General features: G+C 36.3%; 1 protein-coding gene across 1 annotated transcript; it reads right to left on the bottom strand.

Moving 5' to 3' along the window:
- Positions 1-2750: 2750 nt before the first annotated feature.
- LOC310730020 (calcium-activated chloride channel regulator 1-like) lies at positions 2751-21995 on the bottom strand (the record flags this gene model as incomplete). The annotated part of the gene is made up of 22 exons (XM_083548762.1): positions 21841-21995; positions 20278-20415; positions 19629-19779; positions 19066-19171; positions 18811-18976; positions 18442-18669; positions 17980-18204; positions 17686-17866; positions 17492-17598; positions 17207-17416; positions 16818-17088; positions 16536-16700; positions 15768-15986; positions 14240-14631; positions 7495-7668; positions 6936-7116; positions 6646-6752; positions 6355-6564; positions 5991-6261; positions 5740-5904; positions 4027-4245; positions 2751-3136 (listed from the first exon to the last, which is right to left on the bottom strand). Exons 1-22 carry the CDS (start codon positions 21988-21990, stop codon positions 2751-2753), a joined length of 4422 nt encoding a protein of 1473 aa, XP_083404888.1. The 5' UTR covers positions 21991-21995.
- Positions 21996-24175: the final 2180 nt, after the last annotated feature.

The following is a 24175-nucleotide window of genomic DNA, read 5'->3' as shown; positions in this document are numbered from 1 at the left end:
CTCTTTCTGCTGAGGAGACTAAGGACTTTTGGAGTGCAGGGAGAGATACTGAAGACCTTTTTTGGCTCTGTGGTGGCCTCAGCTATCTTCTATCGTGTGGTCTGCTGGTGCAGCAGCATCTCTACTGCAGACAGGAAGAGACTGGAGCTGATCAGGAAGGCCAGTTCAGTCCTGGGGATTCCCCTGGACACTGTATAGAAGGTGAAAGAAAGGAGGATGGTAGCAAAACTATCATCATTGCTGGAGAACGACTCTCACAGCCTGTATGAAACCGTTTCATCTCTGAGCAGCTCCTTCAGTGACAGACTGTTACATCCCAAGTGTCTGAAGGAGCGATACAGAACGTCTTTTCTCCCTGCTGTTATTAGACTTTACAATCAAATCTGCTCCCAGTAAACCAGTCACCATAATACACACTTTTATTGTGTTTAACTGTGTAATAATACTACCTGTGTGCAGTATTACCTGCAATACGTGCAATATTACCTGTGTGCAATACTACCTGCAATACGTACTTTTTTCCTTATTTGTATTTATACATTGTACTGTGTGTATAGTGTATATTATAGTATGTGTCTATTCTTTTATATATTTATTTCTTTTTTCTTTTTTTTTCTTTGCTGCTGTAACAAAGAAATTTCCCCACTGTGGAACAAATAAACTTATATCTTATCTTATCTTATCTTATCTTATCTTATCTTATCTTATCTTATCTTATCTTATCTTATCTTATTTTATCTTATCTTATCTAGTTAATTAAAGGGACAGCGCATGTAGGACGTTTTTTGGGGACAAACTGAGAGACGCCCGATTGAGATAGTTTGGACATCAGGACGGAGGAACAGGAAGGAGGAATGGAGGAAGGTGGTTGGTTTGAAAGAGGCAGATGGAGAGGACAGAGTAGTATGGAGACAGATGATCTGCTGTAGCGACCCCTAATCGGAGCAGCTGAAAGAAGCAGCAGCTTTTATACAACAGGGTGAGAATATCCAATTAATAAATTTCATTCACATTATGTAGGGAAAAAAGTTCAATAAACTTAAAAAAGACTTTCCAAGATCTTTTTTTCTCTTTCAGATTGTATTTACTTGTTTTATCCTGAAGTTTTTGACTAAATAAATATTTGTGTTTTGTTTAGATGCAACTTTGCAAACCTAAGCTGTGCTTCTGTTCTTCTTAGAGAGTAGAGTGTTAGATTCAAGAGCGGGTCTCGAACCCACATGCAGAGACACTCGAGATGCGCAAGTCCATTGCCTTGTTTATTAAAAATGTAAGTCCACCTAAAAGAAAAAAACAAACTCCAGAATTGAGAACCAAAAATCAGAGTGGGTTTAATTATAATAGTAAAAACTCTCAAAACTTAACAAACAAATACACTCTAACAGGGAAAACAAGAGGCTCAGGAAAGGTGATCAAGATAATAATAAAAGTTTCTCTACACAGAAAGAACACTAGCAGAAAAAACTAACTAGCACAAAAATATAATTGAACAGGTAAAACTTGGGAAGACAGGAGGCTCTGGACACACCAACTCGAAACAAGTGAATAACTGCTAAACAATAAAAGGAAATAAACCAGAGGAAACTTGAGAACAGGGTACACAGAAAAAAACACAACACAAGGAGTTAGAGACTCGGGAAAACACAGCAAATAAGGCAGTCGAAAAGGGTACAACAAAACAACAGAACCCAAACACTTACACAGAGACTCAAAAGAGATGAGGAAAAAAGTTAAACGATCATACACACCAAGACACTTTCAGGAGACAAGATATAGACCAAAGCAAAAGGGGTAACTTAAATTCACAAAGCAAACGAGGAGCAGTTGGGAAACATTAAACAGTTATTGGACAGGGGGACACATAGGTAGTAAGGGCAAGTGGTGACATCTGGTGGCCAAAGCAAAAAAAACAACCCAAGTTGTCCAGACCCTGATAGTGGAGGCCTTCTCCTTCCAACTCTTTCAAACAAACCCTAATTGTTTAGTCTTTTTCTAATGTAATCTCATGAATGTTCCCATTTAACATGCTAAGTGCAGCCTGTAAAGTCTTAAATGGCTGTGATGTACACGCCTGTGAAGATGAACAACTCCCTTTAATGTTTTTTTGCACTTGCGAATAAGTTTCCTCACCGTAGAATATTCGACATTAAACTCTAAAAAAAAAAAAATTAATTAGACATTTCTAGAATTCTGTTTTTAGTTTTTTATTATGGGGTATTGAGTGTAGATTAATGAGAAAAAAAATTTAAACAATTGTAATGTCAGAAATATATATATGCACTGTATATAATGTTTGTGTGTGCGTGTAGGTGTGGGTAGTAAATGATACTTTTAACTTACAGATATGAAAGATATTTTTAGATTTCAGATCTTTTTTAAACATTAAAACATGAACACATTGTATCCCGTTTACAACAGTTTTCAGACTAATTGATTTGACAAATTCTCAAAAAACTAACTAATATGCACATTATATGTATATGATCAGTCAGTCAGTATTTACTTTTTTTTATCTGTAGATGCGAATGGTTTAAATTTATATTTATTAGTATTAATTAGAGCTTAACACTACTTATGAACTTAAGTTTATAGCATCTTGAGCTCTAAATATATGACATGAGTGATAATCCAGCTTGGGCACATTTCCTTTGTTGTACTTAAATGCTCACATAACATAAATCTGGCAGTAAAGCAGGATTTTAATGGCAAAAAAAAAAATCGACTTAAATGTACTCTGCATTTATGGCAATCTATTGTGTTTGTTTTTTTCGTTTCAGTTCCCTTGTTATTACCACAAATATGAAGCATGGCACAATAATGACCAGACAGACTGACACAACAATAGCAGGTAGACCCAGGCCTGGTTTTGATATGGGTGAAAATTTGGGATTTGGGACATACTTTGTTGCTCGAGCAATGTTGGATACCTCAGACTTGGCTAATTGTTTGTCCAATGACTGAATAGCAAAGAAAAGTGTGGTGCCATTTTGAATTGTAATATTAGGCTGGAAAGTGTACTGTTCAGGTGAGCCTGACACTTGAGGCAGAAATGATGAAGTGTTGACCAGATAATTGCTACTGAAGTTGTTTTGAAGCATCTTCAAATCTTCACTCCATCTGATGTCATAGGATTTAGCTGAAAAGAAAAAGCCATGAAAATAGAAGCGATTTTATTTATACTCAGTAAATTCTCTGAGACCACATGTCTAAAGCTAATAAGACCATATCGCTAGGAATTGGCTAGCGGCTAACGCTAGGTACATGAATTCTTTAGCGTTTTATGTACAACTTTAAGAATTTCTCTTAAAATAAGAAAATCCTGACAATTCCACATATTGAGAAAGTGAGTAAATGAAGAATGGAAGAAATGAAGACGTGTTAAAGTCTGCTGAAAAAAGTAGAACATTTCTTGAATTAAATTAATTTAATTAATAATAACACACACACTATAATAGTACAACACACACACACACACACACACACACACACACACACACACACACACTAAACTGTGTTGGGGTGTAACAAATGTAAAGTATTTAAATACATTTTTTATTTATTCATTTTTATTTATTTAATTAGCTAATTTATTTGATTATTCGGTTTAATCAATGTAATAAAAAGTGTATTGCATCAATTAGATTCATTCTATTATTTTTTTGTATTACATATTATTTTATATATTATTTAACCAAGCAGGCATTTAATTTAAAACTGTTTTAAAATGTAAACCGTTCAAAAGTCGATCAGAAATGTTAATAATAAATTAATACAAACTGCGTTAATAATAAACAACAAGCAATTTTATGTTTTGCGTTTCTTCCCTCTGACGCTAAAATTTAACATAAAATCTGAGAAACCTACCGAACCTTGAATTTTGTGTACAGTTACACCCCTAGTTGCTATTATTTATCAGTATGAAGTCCAAAGTGCTGTTACTTTCAGTGGAGCAAACCATCATAAAGCAGATACATTTAAGCATTTCTACATGAACAAAATAAATCTAGCTTGGCTCACAAGGCTTACCTGTTCCCTGATCAAAATCCTCTCCAGGGGCTGTCCAGTTGAGAAGCACAGTGTCTTCCTGGATTTCTGCCCGTAGGTCTGTAATCTTGTTTGGAGGGAAGTTTGGAGGCGCATCCCTGTCCACCACAAAACTCTCCCCAGTTACTGTTCTGGTGAAGTTGCCCACATCCACTGGCTGCACATTTACTGGGGGCTTCGGAGGGTTTAATTCCACTTTACCTGAAAAGGATGTAAGTGCTGTATTTGTGCTGTATTTCATAAAAAGTAGACAAATGCAAAAGACATTATCCAGGATATTGTTAAAGAAATATGAACTGAAGATGATAATATTTTCAGTAATGTCAGTAACTTTAGCAAATAACAAAGTCAAACAAACAGAAAGAATGAAAATATAAACCCCTTCACTAAGTTTTTTTAAACAAAATAGACAAACAAATTTCAATTATTAGATTAGAGGCATTACTAGAATTCTGTCACGTTTTCATTATGGGGTTCTGAGTGTAGATTAATGAGAAAAAAATTTATTTAAATGATTGTAGTTTTAGGCTGCAACATAACAATATTGAAAGAATTAAGGAAACATTTAGAAACATCTGAATAGTTTCTAAATGCATTAAACATGTACAGTATTGTGCAAAAAGATTTAGGCAGGTGTGAAAAATGCTGTAAAATAAGAATGCTTCAAAAATAAAGTATTAAAAAAATTTTTACTAAATAATTTTAAACACTTAACAAAATGGAAAGTAAATTAACAGTAGAAAAAAAACACTAAATCAGTATTTGTTGTGACTCCTGCAAAACAACATGAATTCTTCCTACAGTACACTTGTACACTTGCACATATTTTTTGAAGGAACTAGGTTGTTCCAGACACCTTGAAAAACTAAATACAAATCTTCTGAGGATGTTTTCTGCCTTCAATCATTATGTGTCTTCATGTAATCCCTGTTCTTCTTCAAGAAGATGGTTCTTGATGATGTTGGCTGTAAGGTTGGGGTTGTTGTCCTGCTATAGAATACATTTGGCACCAATCAGAAGCCCCCTGATCTTTCTTTCGGCTTCTCCCATTAGGGGTCGCCACAGCAGATCATCCGTATTCGTGATCCGCATGTTCAATTTGGCACATGTTTTACACTGGATGCCCTTCCTAACGCAACCATCCCATTTATCTGGGGTTGGGAGCCGCACTAAGGCCTTGTGCAACCCTAATGGCTGGGTTTGGTTCCCTAGACCACCAGGGAATCAGAAGCCCTCTGATAGTATTGCATAATGGATAAGTATCTGACTGTGTGTCTAGGCATTGAGGCCACCATTAATCCTAACCAAATCTCTATTTGCAGAAATGCAGCCCCAAACTTACAATAAACCTCCACCATGCTTCACTATTACCTGCAGACACTCGGTATTGTACTGCTAAATTATTTAGCAAAAAAACAACTTGCCTTCTACAGCCAAATATGACAATGTTTGACATTCCAGATCACCTGCTGCCATTTGTCTGCACCCCAGTTCCTATGTTTTAATGCATAGTTAAGTTGCTTAGCTGAGTTGCTTAAGAGGTTTTGGCTTTTAGGCCGCAATTCTTACATGAAGACCACTTCAAAATAGCTGACTTTGTGCAAGTGTAAAGATTGAAAGACAAAAATATTGATTTGCTTCACCAGGCTAATAGTGACCCATTCTGATTGCATGATAATAGTATAAAATAGTTACCATCCACAATATATCCAGCTACATAAAGAGCACCACTGTAACTGTCAAGAAAAAACTGCCCTTCTCCATGTTGATTTTCCACTCTCGCTTTCAGACTGTATTTTCCACGTTTTAACTTTGTGAAATATCTTGAATAGACGCCATCTTCTTTGAATGCATCAGCTCCTGGAACAGTAATGCCCAACATGACATTTTACCTTTTAATCTGGTGTATAATTCAACAAGTTATTATGTTGTTATTTAACTTTTACCTGCACCATTATCAAGAAGCAGAAGTCTTTCTGAGTGCCCAGTATCTGACTCCAGGTTTGCCCAAACACTGGCACCCAACACAGGATTATAATTCTGACTGACCTCAGCCAACACAACCATTGGTTTGGTGCCATCACTGGTCTGCTGGTTCATTCTGGCTGTAACAGTGACTGGGTGAACATCTTTATGAGCTGCCCGACTCATTACTAATAAACTCATTTGCTGAACAGTGGCTCCTTTATTGAAGAAGCTGTATTTCCATTCACCTGTCTGCAATGCAAAATAGGGAATGAAAGAGATGTGCATTTGTTTCTTTGTCATTTATTTGTGGTAAAAAACACAGTATGAGAAGGTTTGGTTTACCTCTGCTGTTCCTGGAACGGTTAAAGTGATTGTGTAAGCAATGTCAGTTGTGTTTGTTTGCTTGTAAACCAAACCACTTGGTGACACGATATTCACAGTGGGTGCACTCATTCCATAAATTATTGTAAAGGTGGTGCGGTTTCCCACAGTTCGGTCAATGGGAACTGTTCCATTGAACCAGTCCGTAACACTCTTTCCTGTGCTTTCAAGCTGTTTGGAAAGCAATGCAAATATTATGAGAAAACCGATATTGTAATATTGATATTCTCACTTACAACAGGTATACCTAACCTGTATTGGCTGTGTGAAGGAATTTCCATCAAACATTGTCAATGAGGAAAAGGCATCCACAAGTTGGGTGGAAAGTATAGACACTTCGGCAACTATAAACTTGCCATCTACGTAAACGAGCATCAAAAATCATATGTCATAGAATGTATTGCAGCTATAGTGGTACAGAATTCATACATTTAGTTTGGTCAGTGCTTTGCACTGGAAATGAAACTGGGAATGTAAATTGTGGAAGGCCAAAGCAAACCAAGTAATATGTCATCTATAATATTACACTTGTAAAATCCTACCTGTTTGATCTTCCATGGTTCTTAGTACATTGTCTGCGTTTGGACCAAATGCTATAGTGTTCATTACTGCACCACTTTGAATAGCTTCCGGCAAACAGTCCTGAACATTATCACTCGCTTCCCCATCTGTCAATAAAATAATTTCATCTCCAATTGTTTTTCCATCATCTGTTTGAAGAACCTGAAATTAAAAAGAAATCATTATCACCCACCACAGACAGACTTCTATACCAATGTAAATTTCATTTTTTAATTAATTGACAGCAGATTTTAATCAAGCAATGGTATCTCGGTGGTTCAAGCACTGGACTATCAATCAAATGGCTGTTAGTTTGGCATCTGCCAAGTGGCATATGTTTAAATTATAAATGTAGTCAAACTTAATCTGTGCCATGTATAGGATGCAATGGAGAGGGGTAGATTAGTAATTAAGACATTGGACTTTGGATCTGAATGTCATGAGTTTAAATCCCAGCCACCTCAAGCAACCACCTGAGCAATGGTCTTGTCAGCGTCTGTCAAATGGTGTAAATGTTTAAAAAGGAATTTTCTGTCTTACCTCAAAGCCTTTTCTGAGTCCTTTACAAATATATGTCCCTCCACTTGCAAACGTGGGCAACTTCCTTATTAGATTGTCTCTTGAGGCTTGTCCATCTATTATTATCAGTGGGCTTAGAATTTGAGCTTCAGAACTAAAAGTCACAATACCCACAAATTGTTGTTCTTCTATAATCTGGTTTTAAAAAAACGGTAGCTGCTTGCCCTTGTAGTGTTATTCTTGGCCCGTTCAAAAATAGAAAAGATTTAAATATTACCCATTTATAAAAAAAAAAAAACGCATACAGAAACGTCTTGTTGCTTTGAATGAAACATACATTAAAAGTTCATTTAGTTGTAACTAAAAAATTGACAATATTTTCTTAAAGTCTGCTTTAATTGTAAAGTAAAAGCATTGATCTTATATTAACATATCCTTTAATCTCAATGCATATTTGACATTTACAGCTACTACTACTGTTGATACAAACTAATGTATTTATAAGTAACTAATGTAAAGTACCAACTGAAAATAAACTGGTAATCAGAAGAAGATGTAATAATCATTTTAAAAGCTAAGTGGGGTAGTGAGCTTAGTGCTTTATGAATTCACAACACCTGAAATGATGAGCAAAACAACAGAACATAATTTAATGTATTTAGTTAATAGCCGATATAAAATACTAGCCTGATGGACAATGGGTTTTTGTGCATTTGTATGTTTCTGACATCAGCAGCCCTTTTTTTTTGTACTAGGGGGCTATTTTTATGTGATGTAAAATACACTCATGTGATATTGTGATTTGTGGTGAGAGTAGGGAGCAGGTTGAGAGAAGCCTGGAGTGGTGGAGGTACACCCTGGAGAGAAGGGGAATGAAAGTCAGTAGGAGTAAGACAGAGTATTACTCCTATTGTGTGTGAATTAGAGGGAGGGCAGTAGAGTGGTGTGGTTGCAGGGAGAAGAGGTGGTGAAGGTGGTTGAGTCAGCTGGGATCAACAGTGCAAAGTAATGGATAGTGTAATAGAGAAGTGTAAGAATTACAGACTGCCTCAACCCAGATTCCACCCTACGCTATATCAAAATAAGCTCAACCGCAAAACGGCTTACATTTCACAAAAGTAGTTATGTAGAATTTCAGTTGTATCAATCAGAATCATAGACATAATTTAATCAGTCTGGGAGAAGCAGCAAGCCCCAAGGACTATCTCTAACCAAAAGGTATCTGAGACCATGATTATCATTCACACAATACCCCTTCCTGACCTGCTGGGGAGCCGGCACCAGCAAAGGTGCGAATACTGGTGATTACCAACCTGCTGACCTCCGCCCCCGAGAATGGTCTTCCCCAGCCTTTTGTTTCCTCACGCATGTCCTATATCTAATTTACATGTAAAGGAAACTTCGGTCTATACTTCAAAGGGAAGAACAATATAAAATATCTGGGCAGAGTTTTCTCTGGGTTTTTTCTGACTTCGATGAACCCAAAGTGCTTCGTGTATTTTGTCACTGCTACGCTGTTATAAACTTCTTCATTACGATCTTCGTTGTTCTCATCATTTTTTCTTACAGAAGTGAAGAAAAGAGTGCAGGCAGGGTGGAGTGGGTGGAGAAGAGTGATAGAAGGAGTGATTTGTGATAGAAGAGTATCTGCGAGAGTGAAAGGGAAAGTTTATAGGACTGTGGTGAGACCTGCGATGTTGTATGGTTTAGAGACAGTGGCATTGAGTAAAAGACAGTAGGTGGAGCTGGAGGTAGCAGAGCTGAAGATGTTAAGGTTTTCTTTGGGATTGACGATGATGGACAGGATTAGAAATAAGTTTATTAGAGGGACAGCGCATGTAGGAAGTTTTGGAGACAAGGTGGGGGAGGTTTATGGATGTGGTGAAGGAAGACATGCAGGTAGTTGGGTTGAAAGAGGCATATGTAGTGGACAGGTGGGTATAGAGAAGGAAGATCCGCTGTGGCAGCCCCTAATGGGAGCAGCCGAAAGAGGTAGAAGAATGAAATGAATTGAATTGAATTGAATTTAGAATAAGTGTACGACAGGGTGCTGAGAGAGGAGTTGTGGTATTGTATGAGGAAGTCCGGTGTGTCAGAGAAGTATGTGAGGGTTGTGCAGGACATGTATGAGGACAGTGTGACAGCAGTGAAGTGTGCAGTAGGAACGACATACTGGTTCAAGGTAGAGGTTGGACTGCATCAAGGATCGGCTCTGGGCCCTTTCCTGTTTGCAGTGGTGATGGACAGGTTTACAGACGAGGTCAGACAGGAGTCTTCGTGGACTATGATGTTTGCGGATGATATTGTGATTTGTGGTGAGAGTAGGGAACAGGTTGAGAAGAGCCTGGAGAGCTGTAGGTATGCGCTGGAGAGAGAGGGAATGAATGTCAGTAGGAGTAAGACAGAGTACATGTGTGTAAATGAGAGGGAGGGCAGTGGAGTGGTGCAGTTGCAGGGAGAAGATGTGGAAAGGGTGGAGGAGTTCAGGTATCTGGGGTCAACAGGGCAAAGTAATGGAGAGTGTGGTAAAGTGAAGAAAAGTGTGCAGCAGTGGCGGGCCGTGCATTTGGTAACTGGGCCTTCTGTGGGGATTTACCTGACTTAATGCACCAGTTAATACCACCACTATCACGTCGCAATTATAAAAAACATCAATACTACACAAAAGGGCAATATAACAACTCTAGGCATTACAGAGAGTCATTTCACATATTAAGGGTGAATACCATTTTTACTAAAGCAAGCTCCAAACCTCTACACTACAACCGCAACTGTGCACCTACATCATCTGGAGCAGTTCAGAATCAATATTTGTCTAATAACATGAGAGAACCATAAAAAATTTTTAATAAAATACAACCTACTCACCAGAGATGCAAACTCATAATGTGCACTGCTCCCCAGAGTCCTCAATCCATTGGTACCGCTCATATTCACTGGTCTGGAAGTGGAGAACAAAACCTCTACCGGGCTGAGACAAGCTAGCTAGCTTTGGGGTTGGCCAACCTCCTCACGATGTCTAGCTTTTCTTCAAAATTTATTTTTAAGTATGTCTAAAACCAAATCAATTTCTCTTTCTTCATAGTCATAGAAAAGTCTAGCTCAGATGTATTAATGTGTGCAGCGCACTACAGACATGTTTTGCCAGTCAAACTTTGCTGTAACAGTTTCCCTCTGACAAACCAATCAGAGGACGGAAAAATGCTGACGCTATTCTGCGCCAGTTAGCTGTCCATGTAAAGGGCAAATTCTGATTGGTTAAAGAAACAGAGCTATTTCTTAAGGATACTAATGTAAAAAGGCCAGCAGTACTAACTTTAAAGGCCCTGGGCAGATTAGATTGACATGGCAGTGCATAGGGACTGAAATCTAATTGGACGAAAAAATCGAACATCCTCATACACATACTGAAAGCATGGCAGTCAATAGAAACTGTTGGGAATACATTTCATGGAACAAATATTAGAATTTAGGTTGTAAATGTAGGTTATTGCTTTTGATAGTGTTTAGGCCACCAGAGAGGTTTTCGTTAGGAGTGACGACGATGGACAGGTTTAGAAATGAGTTTATTAGAGAGACGTTTTTGTAGGACGTTTTGGGGACAAGGTGAGGGAGGTGTAATTGAGATGGTTTGTACATGTGCAGAGGAGGGACATGGGGTATATCGGTAGGAGAATGCTGAGGATGGAGACACCAGGAAGGAGGAAAAGAGGAAGATCAAGGAGGAGGTTTATAGATATGGTGAGGGAAGACATGCAGGTAGTTGGGTTGTAAGAGGCAGATGTAGAGGACAGGGGGGGTATGGAGACGAATGATAGCGACCCCTAATTGGAGAAGCCGAAAGAAGAAGAAGAAGAAGAAGTATAGGCGCACAGTCTTTAGAACACCAGTTCTATCTATTACCAGGTAAGGGCTAGAATATTGTTCAATATTCATATATTATTCAAGCAAAATATTGAAAAAAGCTTGTGAGTAAAATAATGTTTACACCGTGCCCCAAAGCTTACACTTATTGGATCATACTCTTTTGGGTCATTCCAGCTATTAGCGGTTAAAATCTTTGACACATAAGTAACTTAGAGTGGCTAAACTATGAAGTGCCTTTTTTCTATTTTGTTTGTACAGTATCCAAAAACAATATAAAATTTGAGGAAGCTGTGCAGACATTTCCTTTGATAAGCTGACTTTTTGATTTTCTAGACTACTTTCCTATCGATTATTTTACAATGAAAAACATCATTAAAAAAGCAGAAGCTTTTCCAGTGATTCTTTTTTATTATTTCATAATAATAGTAAAGTGTACAAAAATATACCCATATTTAAGGTAAGTTATAAAAATACAGCAATGATACATAATGTACATATTAAAGAAACACTGTGTGATGATTATAGGCAGTGAAATCTATAAAGCATTAATTACAAATCAGTGTCTAAGAGTTCTTATATAATTAAGAGTAAATAACAGGACTAAGGCAGTTTTACTAAGATATTATATAGTAACTTTTATTGAGCGTTGTAGCGACTTATCTATCTTACGATCTATCTATCTATCTATCTATCTATCTATCTATCTATCTATCTATCTATCTATCTATCTATCTATCTATCTATCTATCTATCTATCTATCTATCTATCTATCTATCTATCTATCTATCTATTTTTATGTGTGTCTGCCTGTCTGTGTATATACAGATAGGCTGTCTGACTGTCTGTGTGTCTCTCTCTCTCTCTCTCTCTCTCTCTCTCTCTCTCTCTCTCTCTCGCTCTCTCTTTCTCTCTAACTCTTTTCTCTCAGCACACAGGTCTGCTGATTCCTTGTCATGTTAAATCTGCCAATATCCGTCCTTCTCATCCAGGATAAACAGCTTTTTGCCAGCTAATTCATAACGTATGCTCTTCAGGGTGGGAATGTTGTAGTGCGGACGGAGTATGGCCCAGTTTAGTTCCAAGCAAACTCTGGGTGTGGCGTTTTTTTTCTTTCTGATGAACAAACTACTCAACCACAGAGTAGGCTTAGAAACTTTGCTTATCACAACCTTTTTCTTCAGTTCAATCAGTGTCTCACGGAGTCTATCATGGACTGAGTATGGGATCTTTCTGCAGCCATATATGACAGGAGGCAGATTAGGGTCAGTTAGATATGATACAATCCTGAAAACTGGCTTAATCGTATAAACACTGATGCATAATGGCTGAGGAGCTCAGTTTCTGTGAAGGTTTAAGTGTCTTTGCTTTTCTTTTAAAGTCCATCTTCACACATACCTGTCTCCCAGGTGGACTGTATCTGATGTTGTGGTCACAAAGAACATCAAGTGAGTTGTTTTATTTCTAGCCTGCACATGATACACCTTCTGGTTTGATGCGAGTGCCTCCAAACGATACAAGTGCCGTGTTTGTCTTTAGGATGTTAACGGGGATCTGAAGTCGATCAATGCTTCAGCACTCATGTCAAACTTGAAGTTAACAATTGTGCCTGCCATATGCAGATTTGTTTGCCAGTCTGTGTCAGCACAGTTTGACTAAAACCACTGTACCAATAAAAAAGTGTCTACTTGTGATAGATCAGTGGCTAAATCAAGCATGTTATCGCAAAATGGTTCTTTCTGCCTCATATTTCACATTTAATATTAAAGGCAGGGTACTGATGAATGCATCTGCATTTTCCACAATCTTTTGTGCTTCTTCGACTTTGGAGTTTGGTTATTTGCTGGAGGTCTGCTTCATCTGGATGCAGGGAGCAATCTCTTTTCTTTTTTTGTAATGGCATGTACAAATTGTGCCTCTGATGACCCTGCAATTGCTGTGACTTGTGCTTTTGTGAATTCTTCTCCTTCTTGGCCTTCTTCTTTTCCTCCTTCCTGGTGGCTCCATCCTCAGCATTCTCCTACTGATACACCCCATGTCCCTCCTCTGCACATGTCCAAACCATCTCAATCTCTCCTCCCTCACCTTGTCTCCAAAACATCCTACATGCGCTGTCCCTCTAATAAACTAATTTCTAATCCTGTCTATTGGCATCACTGCCAACGAAAACCTCAACATCTTGAGCTCTGCTACCTCCAGCTCCACCTCCTGTAAGAAACTTGTCAAAAGCTTGTGAGAAACTATTACATAAAAACAAGTCTACAAGTTTACTTTGATCAAATTTCTGTACATCAAAGTCAAATCTTTTGAAATGATTGTTTGCAGACTTCTTTCTTTAACAAAGTTTCTAGTTAAAGAAACTTAAAATTCTCAAATTTAACTTAAATTCAATTGTGCTAATGTTTCTGTTAAAACAGGCATATATTTATTTGTTTGTTTGCTTGTTTTAAAGGTTAATTATGGATTCCTGTGTCTCTGAGTACACCAGCATCTGACGATTTTTAAATACAAATTCTGTGGCAATACAAATGAGAGGACAGTGGAGGAAGCACAGTATCTATAAATCGTATCAAGTTTGAGGAAGTTATGCAGATGTTTACTTTGCTAAGATGATTTCTTGAAAACTTTGCTATATTTCACAATTATTACAATGAAAAACATTAAACAAAAAAGCAAAAGCATTTAGAGTGTAATTTTTCTTCTGTGTGATTGTGTTTTACTATTTAAGATAATTTCTTTAGACTGTTTTATCATAAAGTAAATAAAATATATGATCAAGCAGCATAGAGCAGGGAACATGAAAATGACAGACCCCTGGATAACATCAGCATTACAGATAATATAAAGACATAAAATTTGCATAATATTCGAATGTTCAAGCTTGCAGTTTTTATTCTAAATAATGGTAAATGAATGTGTTCTTTTTTTCAATGCCCTTGTGACCACAATTATAACACATACCACTATGACCACCACACAGACTGATATGATAATAGCATTTAGATTTAGGCCTGGATTTGATATGGCTGAGGGTCTGTCACCTGAGACATGCTTGGCCCAGGCTACTGTAACAATGTTGGATACCTCAGACTTGGCTGAGTGTTTGTCCATTGACTGAATAGCACAAAAAATTGTGCCACCATTTTCAATTTCAATATCAGGCTTGAAAGAGTACTGTTCAGCTGAGCCTGACTCCTGAGGCTGAAGTGATGAAGTGTTCACCAGATTACAGCTGCTGAAGTTGTTTCGAAGTATCTTCAGGTCTTCACTCCATCTGATATCATAGGATTGGGCTTTAAAGAAAAAAACAATAAAACATTTAGACAATTAGATTTGATTTATTTTGTCAAAAAAACTTTTAAACTTACAGAATAAATATCAAAGACCCTCCATGGCCAAAATTTCCTTCAAATGGATTGGAATGGCAAAGCCAGTTGGGTAGGTAGGTAGGGTATGATGTGTTTTGTAAGCAAAATATGTATATTATAAACTTATAGGGACTAAACTTATAGGCACTGACATTTAAATTCAAATTTAGAGGACCTCTTTATTTGTATGAAGCTGCTTTGGGACAATGTCCATCATACAAGCACTAAACAAATAAAGCTGAATTGAACTGACTTCAAATTAAATGAATATCAAGCAATAGAATTTTTGCTTTCGTTTCTTTTCAGATACACATCTAGGTTTGTTAAACTATTTAGAACATGGCACATTTGGTGGCAGAACCCCCCGTATTTAGGTGAGCAACTGGACACCAGTGTTTTGTGTCCATTGCATTGCTGCATGATGAAGTCAAGTGTCTGATTCCAACTGACAACTTATACTGCGAGGTGGAAAAACTACCTACTGCACCACTGTGCTTCCAGTTTTGTTGGAAACAAACAAAATCATTTCCAGTTGTGTACAGACACTAAACACTTTGACAATTAATAAAAGTTTTAAATGTGTACTAGCTATGAACTTTCAGTATTTTGTTGTTTCAGAAATACACTGTTCTCCTGGAATGTCTCTGATTGGTCAGAGGGTGTTGATTTTATTTTTCAAAACAGGACAAAGGACTTCAGGAGACAGGAATTTTCTTGTTTTAACTTTCTTTATAAAACAACAAGCTGTACTTTTTGGTTAAATTCAATTGTAGAGAAAGAAATGCTAGTCTGCCAAAAAGAACATTTGGTGCCACCCAGATGAGAATGGATTCAGAGTCTGGTTGGATGGATTATTAGTCTGGTTCTTCTCAAGATTTCTTTCTAATACTATCTTGGGGTGTTTTTCTTTTTTTTTTTCTAGCTTGTTCATTAGAGATAAAGTTATTGGCACTAACATAAATAAACATTTTACTTGTCTCTGTAAAGCTGTTTGAGACGATATCAATTGTTAAACGGTGCTGGTATATTATCAATATAGTGTATAGTGCTAGAGTGCTCACCTGTTCCATGGTCATAATCCTCACCAGGAGACATCCAGTTGAGAAGCACGGTGTCCTCCTGAATTTTTGCGCACAGATCCGTGATCTTGTTTGGAGGAAAATTTGAAACTGCATTGTCTTCCACTACAACACTTTCTCCAGTACCTGTTCTGGTGAACCTGCCAACATTCACTGACTGCACATTAACTGCAGGCTGAGGATGGTTTAGTTCCATATTACCTGACAAGAAGATGCAAATGGCAGTTATTTTTTTCTATTTGAAGAGAAGCATACAGATAAATGCATGTACAATAATTACATACAAACTCAGACAGCTGTAAGTCAACCATGCCTCAAGTAACACTTAACCACTGATGACATTTCTCTATATCAGTTGAAATATTGATCACATTCCAAAAATTTCAACTTTTAATCCAACTTGTTTGCAAGCAGCATTCTCATGCAAATAAAATAATCAATAATGATTAATATGTGTACACCAGCACCTTTATATCACCTTTCCTGCTTCAGTATACTTAAAAAAAGAAGACATACATGAATAGAAGACACTGGATTTGTATTAAAGCTTTGTCATCTAACTTCCAAAACAATGATGTGTTAAACATGATGAAACTGCGACTACATGTATGACCCCTATCTCTGATGCTGTATTCCCAAACACTTACCATATTCCCAACATTCATGCAGGGATACAACACCATTTTTTCCCCATCCCTATTCATGGAAAGTCTTGTATAATGTGATGTGATACTGCAAGAAAATATTTACCATCCACAATATATCCAGGTACATATAGAGCACCACTGTGTCTGTAGGAAGAAAACTGGTCTGCTCCGTGTTGATATTCCACTTTCACTTTCAGACTGTATTTTCCACGTCTTAATTCTGTGAAATATCTGGAATAGATGCCATCATCTCTGAACACATCACATCCTGAAAAATGTCCAGCATGTGTTTAATTAAATATTAAATATGAATAAATAAAATATATATTGTATGCAAGCTCACACTTGCAAATAAAGACATAATTTTATGCAATTTCACTGTTACCTGCTCCATTATCACGGAGCTGAAATTTAGATGATTTCCTTGTATCTGACTCCAGGTACGCCCAAACACTGGCCCCCAACACAGGATTATAATTCTGCCTGACCTCAGCCAACACAACCATGGCTTTAGTCCCATCACTGGTCTGCTTGTTCATTCTGATTGTAGCTGTGATTGGGGGAACATCTTCAGACACTGCCCAACTCATTACTAATAAACTTGTTTGCTGAGCAGATTTTTCGTTATTCAAAAAGCTGTATTTCCATTCCCCCACCTGTCATGCAAAAATAGGTCAAAACAAATTTGAATAATTTTTAATTACATTATATTTAAATCATTGACTTTTATTGCAATACAAAACATGTAATCAAAATAACAGTTAAAAGGTTTACCTCTGCAGTTCCCGGAACGGTGAAAGTGATTATGTTAACACTGTTAGTGGTGTGTCTCTGATCATAAACCAAACCACTTGGTGAATGTATATACACAGTGGGTGCACTTCTTTCATATAGTAATGTAAAGGTGGTGCCCTTCCCTACAGTCCGATCAATTGAAACTGTTCCATTGAACCAATCTTCAACATCCTTTCCAGTGCTTTCAAGCTGTTCAGAAATGTAAAAAATTTTATGTGTATAATCTGATTTTGAAATTTCTCACAGTGAACGTGTATCACTAACCTGGATGGGCTGTTTGCATGGATTTCCATCCCACATGATCTTTGACGCAAAGGCATCCACAAGATCATTGGATCTTAAAATCTCGCTGGCAGCATGAAACATTCCCTCTGTTTCAAATAATATTGGCAACCCAGTGAAGGCAATTAATCAATGCAACTGTGAAATTCAAAAATTGTTGATTCTACAATTCTCACCTGTTTGCACTGCCATGGTTCTCAGTGCATTGTCTGCATTAGGTCCGAATGCTACAGTGTGAATTATTGCACCACTTTGAACAGTTTTTTGCAAACATTCTGAAACATTATCAGTTGCTTCCCCATCTGTCAGAAAAATTATTTCCTTTCCTAATGTTTCACCATCGTTCATTCGAAGGGCCTAAAACAAAAAAAATAAATGTTTATTATATCATCTTAGACAGATTTCTAGACCAAAGTACATTTTCTGTGCAGTCAATGAAAAAGTAGCAGCTTTTTTCACATCTGTCTCACCTCAAAGCCTTTTCTGAATCCTTTACATATAAATGTTTGTCCAGATGCATGTGTGGGCAATTTGCTGATTAGTTGGTCTCTTGTGGCCTGTCCTTCTATTTTTGTCAGATTTGTTAGTATTTGAGCTTCAGTACTAAAAGTCACAATAGCCACATATTCTTGTTCATTTATAATCTGGTTTAAGAAAATTCCAGCAGCTTTCTGAAGTTGTGATAATCTCCGTCCCTATACAAAGAAAATAAAATAACATAAATGAACCCTTTTACAAAATCATAACAACAATGTATTTTATTATCTAATACAGCTCCACTTCCTACACCATTTTACTATGTTTATTTCAATGCTTTGATATTTCTTTTCCAATGATTTATTTATTTATAATGATCATCCCAATATAGCTGTCTAAAATAATTATTTCATGCAGTAATAATGTTTATTTTGTAATTTTTTATAGCAACACACATTCATGCTTCCCGAGACGTCAAGGATGAGACAGACGACCCGAGGTCCCCTCTGTATAACTTTGAATGTAGGAGGTGGTGGATCAGATGGCAGCGGCTTTAGATTGTGAAGAGCATCCTTGTCTACTGAGTCCTCAAAGATTACTGTATGTGTTGCTTTTCCACACTGTTTATTCTGCTCATTGGGGGCTTCAAAGTTATGTTCCTCCTCTCGACAAAAAGCTTTTACCTACAAAGGAATAAAATCAGTGTACATGACAAAGGCTTCAGCGTGTTTTCAGTGTTTTTAGAAACCATTTTGACAAAATCCTAATTTTAATGTCCTGCTTGTGTCAGCATTCAGCAATAAAATATTTAACAATATACTCACAGAATGTATGCTAGGCATGAACATTATTGAGGATTTTGTAGTTTGCATCGCATCTGGGAGGAATTCACAGTCGGGTGTGAGTGTGCCAGATGCATCCAACTCGCAAGGTACAGAAGTTGATTGACTAAGAATTTTCTTCCACTGTCCAAAAATATTGTTAGTGCAACTGAAAAGAGAAAAATGACACATTGCTATAACTATTGTTATAATATATGTTTAATAATGTATGGTCTGTATAGACAATGATAATAAAACCTTGTTGGTAGAAACCGATTAGCAGAAATGTAATATTTCTCTTTCTTATTATATTCATCAAATACTCCCCATCTGAGGTGAGCCCATTCATGCACAAAAACCCTTCCTGAAATGTAAATGAAAAAACAAACACATAAAAAAAATCACTTTTAAAATTAATGAAAAAAAAAATAATAATAATTTTGTGTGTGTATGTGTTTCCTTTCAATTAATTTTTTTTTTTCTTCTTTGCTTGTGTGTTCCTGTTTTTCACCACCAAATGTCATCATTGTGTTCCTATGCCCTTCATTGGTTTTTATTGATTCTCACATTGCCTCTTTTTTTTCTTTTCGGGGAGCTGATTTCGTGGATTAGATGCTGTTTTGTAAGTTTGGGTTTTTGGATACTTAATAAAAAAAAAATAAAAAAAAAGGCAGGATTTCCTACATTCCTGAGTTTGTGTCTGCTGCCCCAAACAGTGAAGCCCAGTTCAAGCCCCGACTCTGACAGCAATGAAAATCAATGAGGGGCTCTGTGTGTGTGTGTGTGTGTGTGTGTATGTTTAAGACAGGTTAAAGGCTTACCTCTAGGTCCATATGGTTCAGAAATATGGTTGTTTAACAAGAAATCGGGGGTTAAATGAATGTATTCACCCTCACGTCCACATCCTTCTGGTTGATGAGTATATGGCTCATTACCATATTGTGAAAATGAATTGTCTATTCTTATTTTGCCCTAAAAATTAAATGTATTATTGGTTCATACCTTACATTTAGTATATATATTTGTATTTTTAAATACATGCAATTTTCAATAGCACACAATGAATAAATGAACCGTCATAACCTGTACAGTGTTGCATAAAAGTTGGGAAAACCTTTAGAATTTGCTATATTTCTGCATAAATCTTACCAAAAACATTATCAGATTTTCACACAAGTCCTTTAAAAATAGGCGAAAATGCGAAGCCAGTCGAAAAAACGAAAAAGAAATATTATAATTGCCCATTATTACACTATTACATATTTGTGATTTGCAAAAGAATGTGAAACTCGAGGACTAGCAGTTAATTTGAAGGGCTTTTTGGATTTGCATGAAAATCTGACAATGTTTTAGGTCATATGCAGAAATCTTTGGGTTTATACAAAAAGATTTAAAAATTCTAAAATGTTCCTAAAATTTCAAGCACCACTGTAAACTGCATAATAAACCAAACCTGAATAAATATTGTACCTTTTTGTAAGTTTCTGTTGTTGCGTTCTCATAGTTTCCTGATGTCCAATTTGGTGGTACCAGTATTTTCACTTCCTTGAAAAATACCTTGTGGTCTAAAGCTTCAAAAAGATATTCTGATCCACTGGTGATCATTTTCTGTGAAGATAGTTAGATTTATATTTTTATTTATTAATTATTAATTATTTATTAATTTAGAAATTATGTGTCTGTGCATGTAAATAAATGTAAGTATTAATCTTTAAACAGCAAATTGTTTTTAATCAAAAGAGACTATTTTAGAGATATTTTTAAAGGCAAAAACAGACTGTTTATACTGTTACCCTTTTCATTCCCAGTGCTATAACATATTAGATTGCAAATGCAGCGGATAAAAGACAGACAAAAGACAGACAAAGAACAATTTTTAACAATTTTAACAATTAAAAAAAGTTTGATTTCAACAGTGTATTATTGCATTGCCATGCACAAAGGGGAGGAACAGCTGAATCTAGGGAGGAGGGCACCTATGAAGGAAGTAGACATGTGTCAGGATTAGCCTAATTGATCAAAGGCCAAAGAAACAGGTCATTTACAAACAATTTATGAATTTATTTAGCTAAATCTTTAAAATTAGATAAATATGTTGTAAAAAAAAAAAAAATGTAATGGTGCTTTCATCAAAAAAAAATGCTGATTTAATTATTATGAACTGTTCCCTAAAAAAAAAAAAAGAAATAGGACAAAAGTATGAATTTGCTTTTCTTTTCTGTTCCTTTTTTTGTAATTTTGTGGTGGTGGTGAGGAGGAGGCCAGAGGAGGATTTGCATGTATGTCCTTATGTTCAAATTATTCATTTAAGGTAAGTTAAACTAGCATTAGGAATTGTTTTGTTTACTATTTTGGCCTGGTTCTTCTTAAAGTCCATGATTGTAAATAAATATTCTTCTCAGTTTTTACTTTAAATAGGAAATAATTTGTTTCAGACAAAAAGCCCTTTTTTCTTTTCTCACTTTGGCAAAATGTATAATTTCCACTACATTTACTAAGTGACAGGAGAGGAAACACTTTCTGTAATTATTTTTTCTTCTTTTCTTTTTTTTCTTTTCCTTTCCTTTCCTTTCACAATTTATATTTCCTCCAGGGAAATATTTGTAATGTTGGCCTGAAATACTTGAAATGAAGCCAAGACACATTGAAAGCACAATTTTTTTGTGTATAAATAGGTTGCTTGGCTGCTTTAAACTTAAAGGCAGACATTATAAAACATATACCTTAAAAAAAAATCCTTTTTTTTTTTTTTTTTGCATAATTGAAGGTGTTTTTTGGTCCAAAAAAACCCACAACAATTTTAAACACACAATTGATATTTATGAAGTATATGAGTATGGCTGCTCAATTCTATTTCATACAATATAAGAGATATATTTACATTGATAGCATTTGGCAGACACTCTTGTCCAGAGCAACTTACAGAATAAATACATATTTTAACTTATTAGAAATGTTAATTAAGTTACAAAACCAAATAAACAATTGTAACGGTTTCATAGGATTACAACATATACATAAATTAATAAATACCTTGATTTGATTTAGAAGTTCTTCATTCTCTGGTACAGCAGGGTTAATGACAACCAGAATATCTGTGTATCCATTTCCATCTAATCTGATTGTTGTAGCAGATTTCAGTGCAATGAGAACCACTACCACCACAGCAAGCATTTTTACCATGACTGCATCTGTGGAAAGGAGGAATAAGATTTGGTCTTATACTGTTGCTCCTCCTCATGATTCATCAGATCAAAATTTGTAGATACTTTAAAAGAATAGGCGGAACCACACAAGAGCCTTGAAATTCTTCAGTAATTCTGAAGAAACACATTAGTATTAAACTGACAGATGATCTATGATCCTTTGCTGATACCCTGAACTCCCTGACTCCAGATTCCTTGTTTTTCCTACGTCTGGTGAAAATAGTGTATTTTAAACTCCACAAAGATCCACAAACAAAGTCATTTGTGTTTTACCCAATAGCTCTTACCTCTTAGGTCCATATTATTTTATAAAATTGTTGTTCATTAAGAAAAAGGTGGTCAAATAACTGAATTTGTTAAAACTTTGATTTGGTGAGTTTATGCCCCAATGTAGAATATAACCTACACTTTCTATTCTGCCCATTCTTTCAATCTAGATTTTGTACAATTTAAATTATCAGTGCACACAATTTGTAGAATAGCAGTCTCACTCTTTTTTTGATATCCACTTTAATTGTGTTAGTATTCATACCTCCAAAAAAAAAAAATGTATAAGGTCTGAACCTTTAACATGAATAACCACCCCTATAGAGAAAGCGAGGAAAGAAAATTTAATGTACAGGTGCATCTCAATAAATCAGAATATCATTAAAAAGTAGATTTATTTCAGTAACTCAATACAAAAAGTGAAAATCTTTATTTAAATCCAAACACCTGCAAAAGTTTCCTGAGCCTTTAAATAGTGTCTCAGTCTGGTTCAGGCTTCACAATGATGGGGGAAGACTGCTTACTTGACAGTTGTCCACAGGATGATCACTGACACCCTGCACATGGAGGGTGAGACACAAAAGGTCATCGCTAACGAAGCTGCTGTATCCAAGCAGATTAATGGAAAGAAAATATGTGGTAGAAAAAATGATATTCACAAAGAGTGGACCAACCAAAAAAAAAAAAAAAAAGAACAAAAAAAACAGGCTGTTATAAGAAAATGATTTAATCATGTTTACATGAAATTACAGATATGTTGCCATGACAGAAGCTTCAGGATAAGTTGAAAAGGTTAAGGTTAATTTGCTTAAGATTTGCTTAGTCAACATGTTTTATGGGATAAAAGCTGATATGAGTATTTAAGAATCTATGGATTTGTTGTGTTAAGTTGAGTTTCCTCCTATTTCGGATGTTAGGGAGTTTTTTTCTTTCCCTGGACAATGAGAAAGCGTACTAAGTGGGGTCACTTACACGGAACATTTTGGCAGATTTTCTAGTTTCAATCAACGTCATTCAGTTTTTTTTGGTGTGCTTTGACAGTGAGATTTTCCTTGGAAGTGACGAGGATGGATAGGATTACAAATAACTGGGTGTTCACCTAAATAACAAACTGGACTGGACAGAAAACACTGAGGCAATTTATAAGAAAGGACAGAGCAGACTCTTTCTGCTGAGGAGACTAAGGACTTTTGGAGTGCAGGGAGAGATACTGAAGACCTTTTTTGGCTCTGTGGTGGCCTCAGCTATCTTTTATCGTGTGGTCTGCTGGTGCAGCAGCATCTCTACTGCAGACAGGAAGAGACTGGAGCTGATCAGGAAGGCCAGTTCAGTCCTGGGGATTCCCCTGGACACTGTATAGGAGGTGAAAGAAAGGAGGATGGTAGCAAAACTATCATCATTGCTGGAGAACGACTCTCACAGCCTGTATGAAACCGTTTCATCTCTGAGCAGCTCCTTCAGTGACAGACTGTTACATCCCAAGTGTCTGAAGGAGCGATACAGAACGTCTTTTCTCCCTGCTGTTATTAGACTTTACAATCAAATCTGCTCCCAGTAAACCAGTCACCATAATACACACTTTTATTGTGTTTAACTGTGTAATAATACTACCTGTGTGCAGTATTACCTGCAATACGTGCAATATTACCTGTGTGCAATACTCCCTGCAATACGTACTTTTTTCCTTATTTGTATTTATACATTGTACTGTGTGTATAGTGTATATTATAGTATGTGTCTATTCTTTTATATATTCATTTCTTTTTTCTTTTTTTTTCTTTGCTGCTGTAACAAAGAAATTTCCCCACTGTGGGACAAATAAACGTATATCTTATCTTATCTTATTTTATCTTATCTTATCTAGTTAATTAAAGGGACAGCGCATGTAGGACGTT

Source organism: Silurus aristotelis (genome assembly GCF_946808225.1).
Source record: "Silurus aristotelis genome assembly, chromosome: 8".
Taxonomy (NCBI): Eukaryota; Metazoa; Chordata; class Actinopteri; order Siluriformes; family Siluridae; genus Silurus; species Silurus aristotelis.
This window is presented reverse-complemented; position numbering and strand designations above follow the sequence as displayed.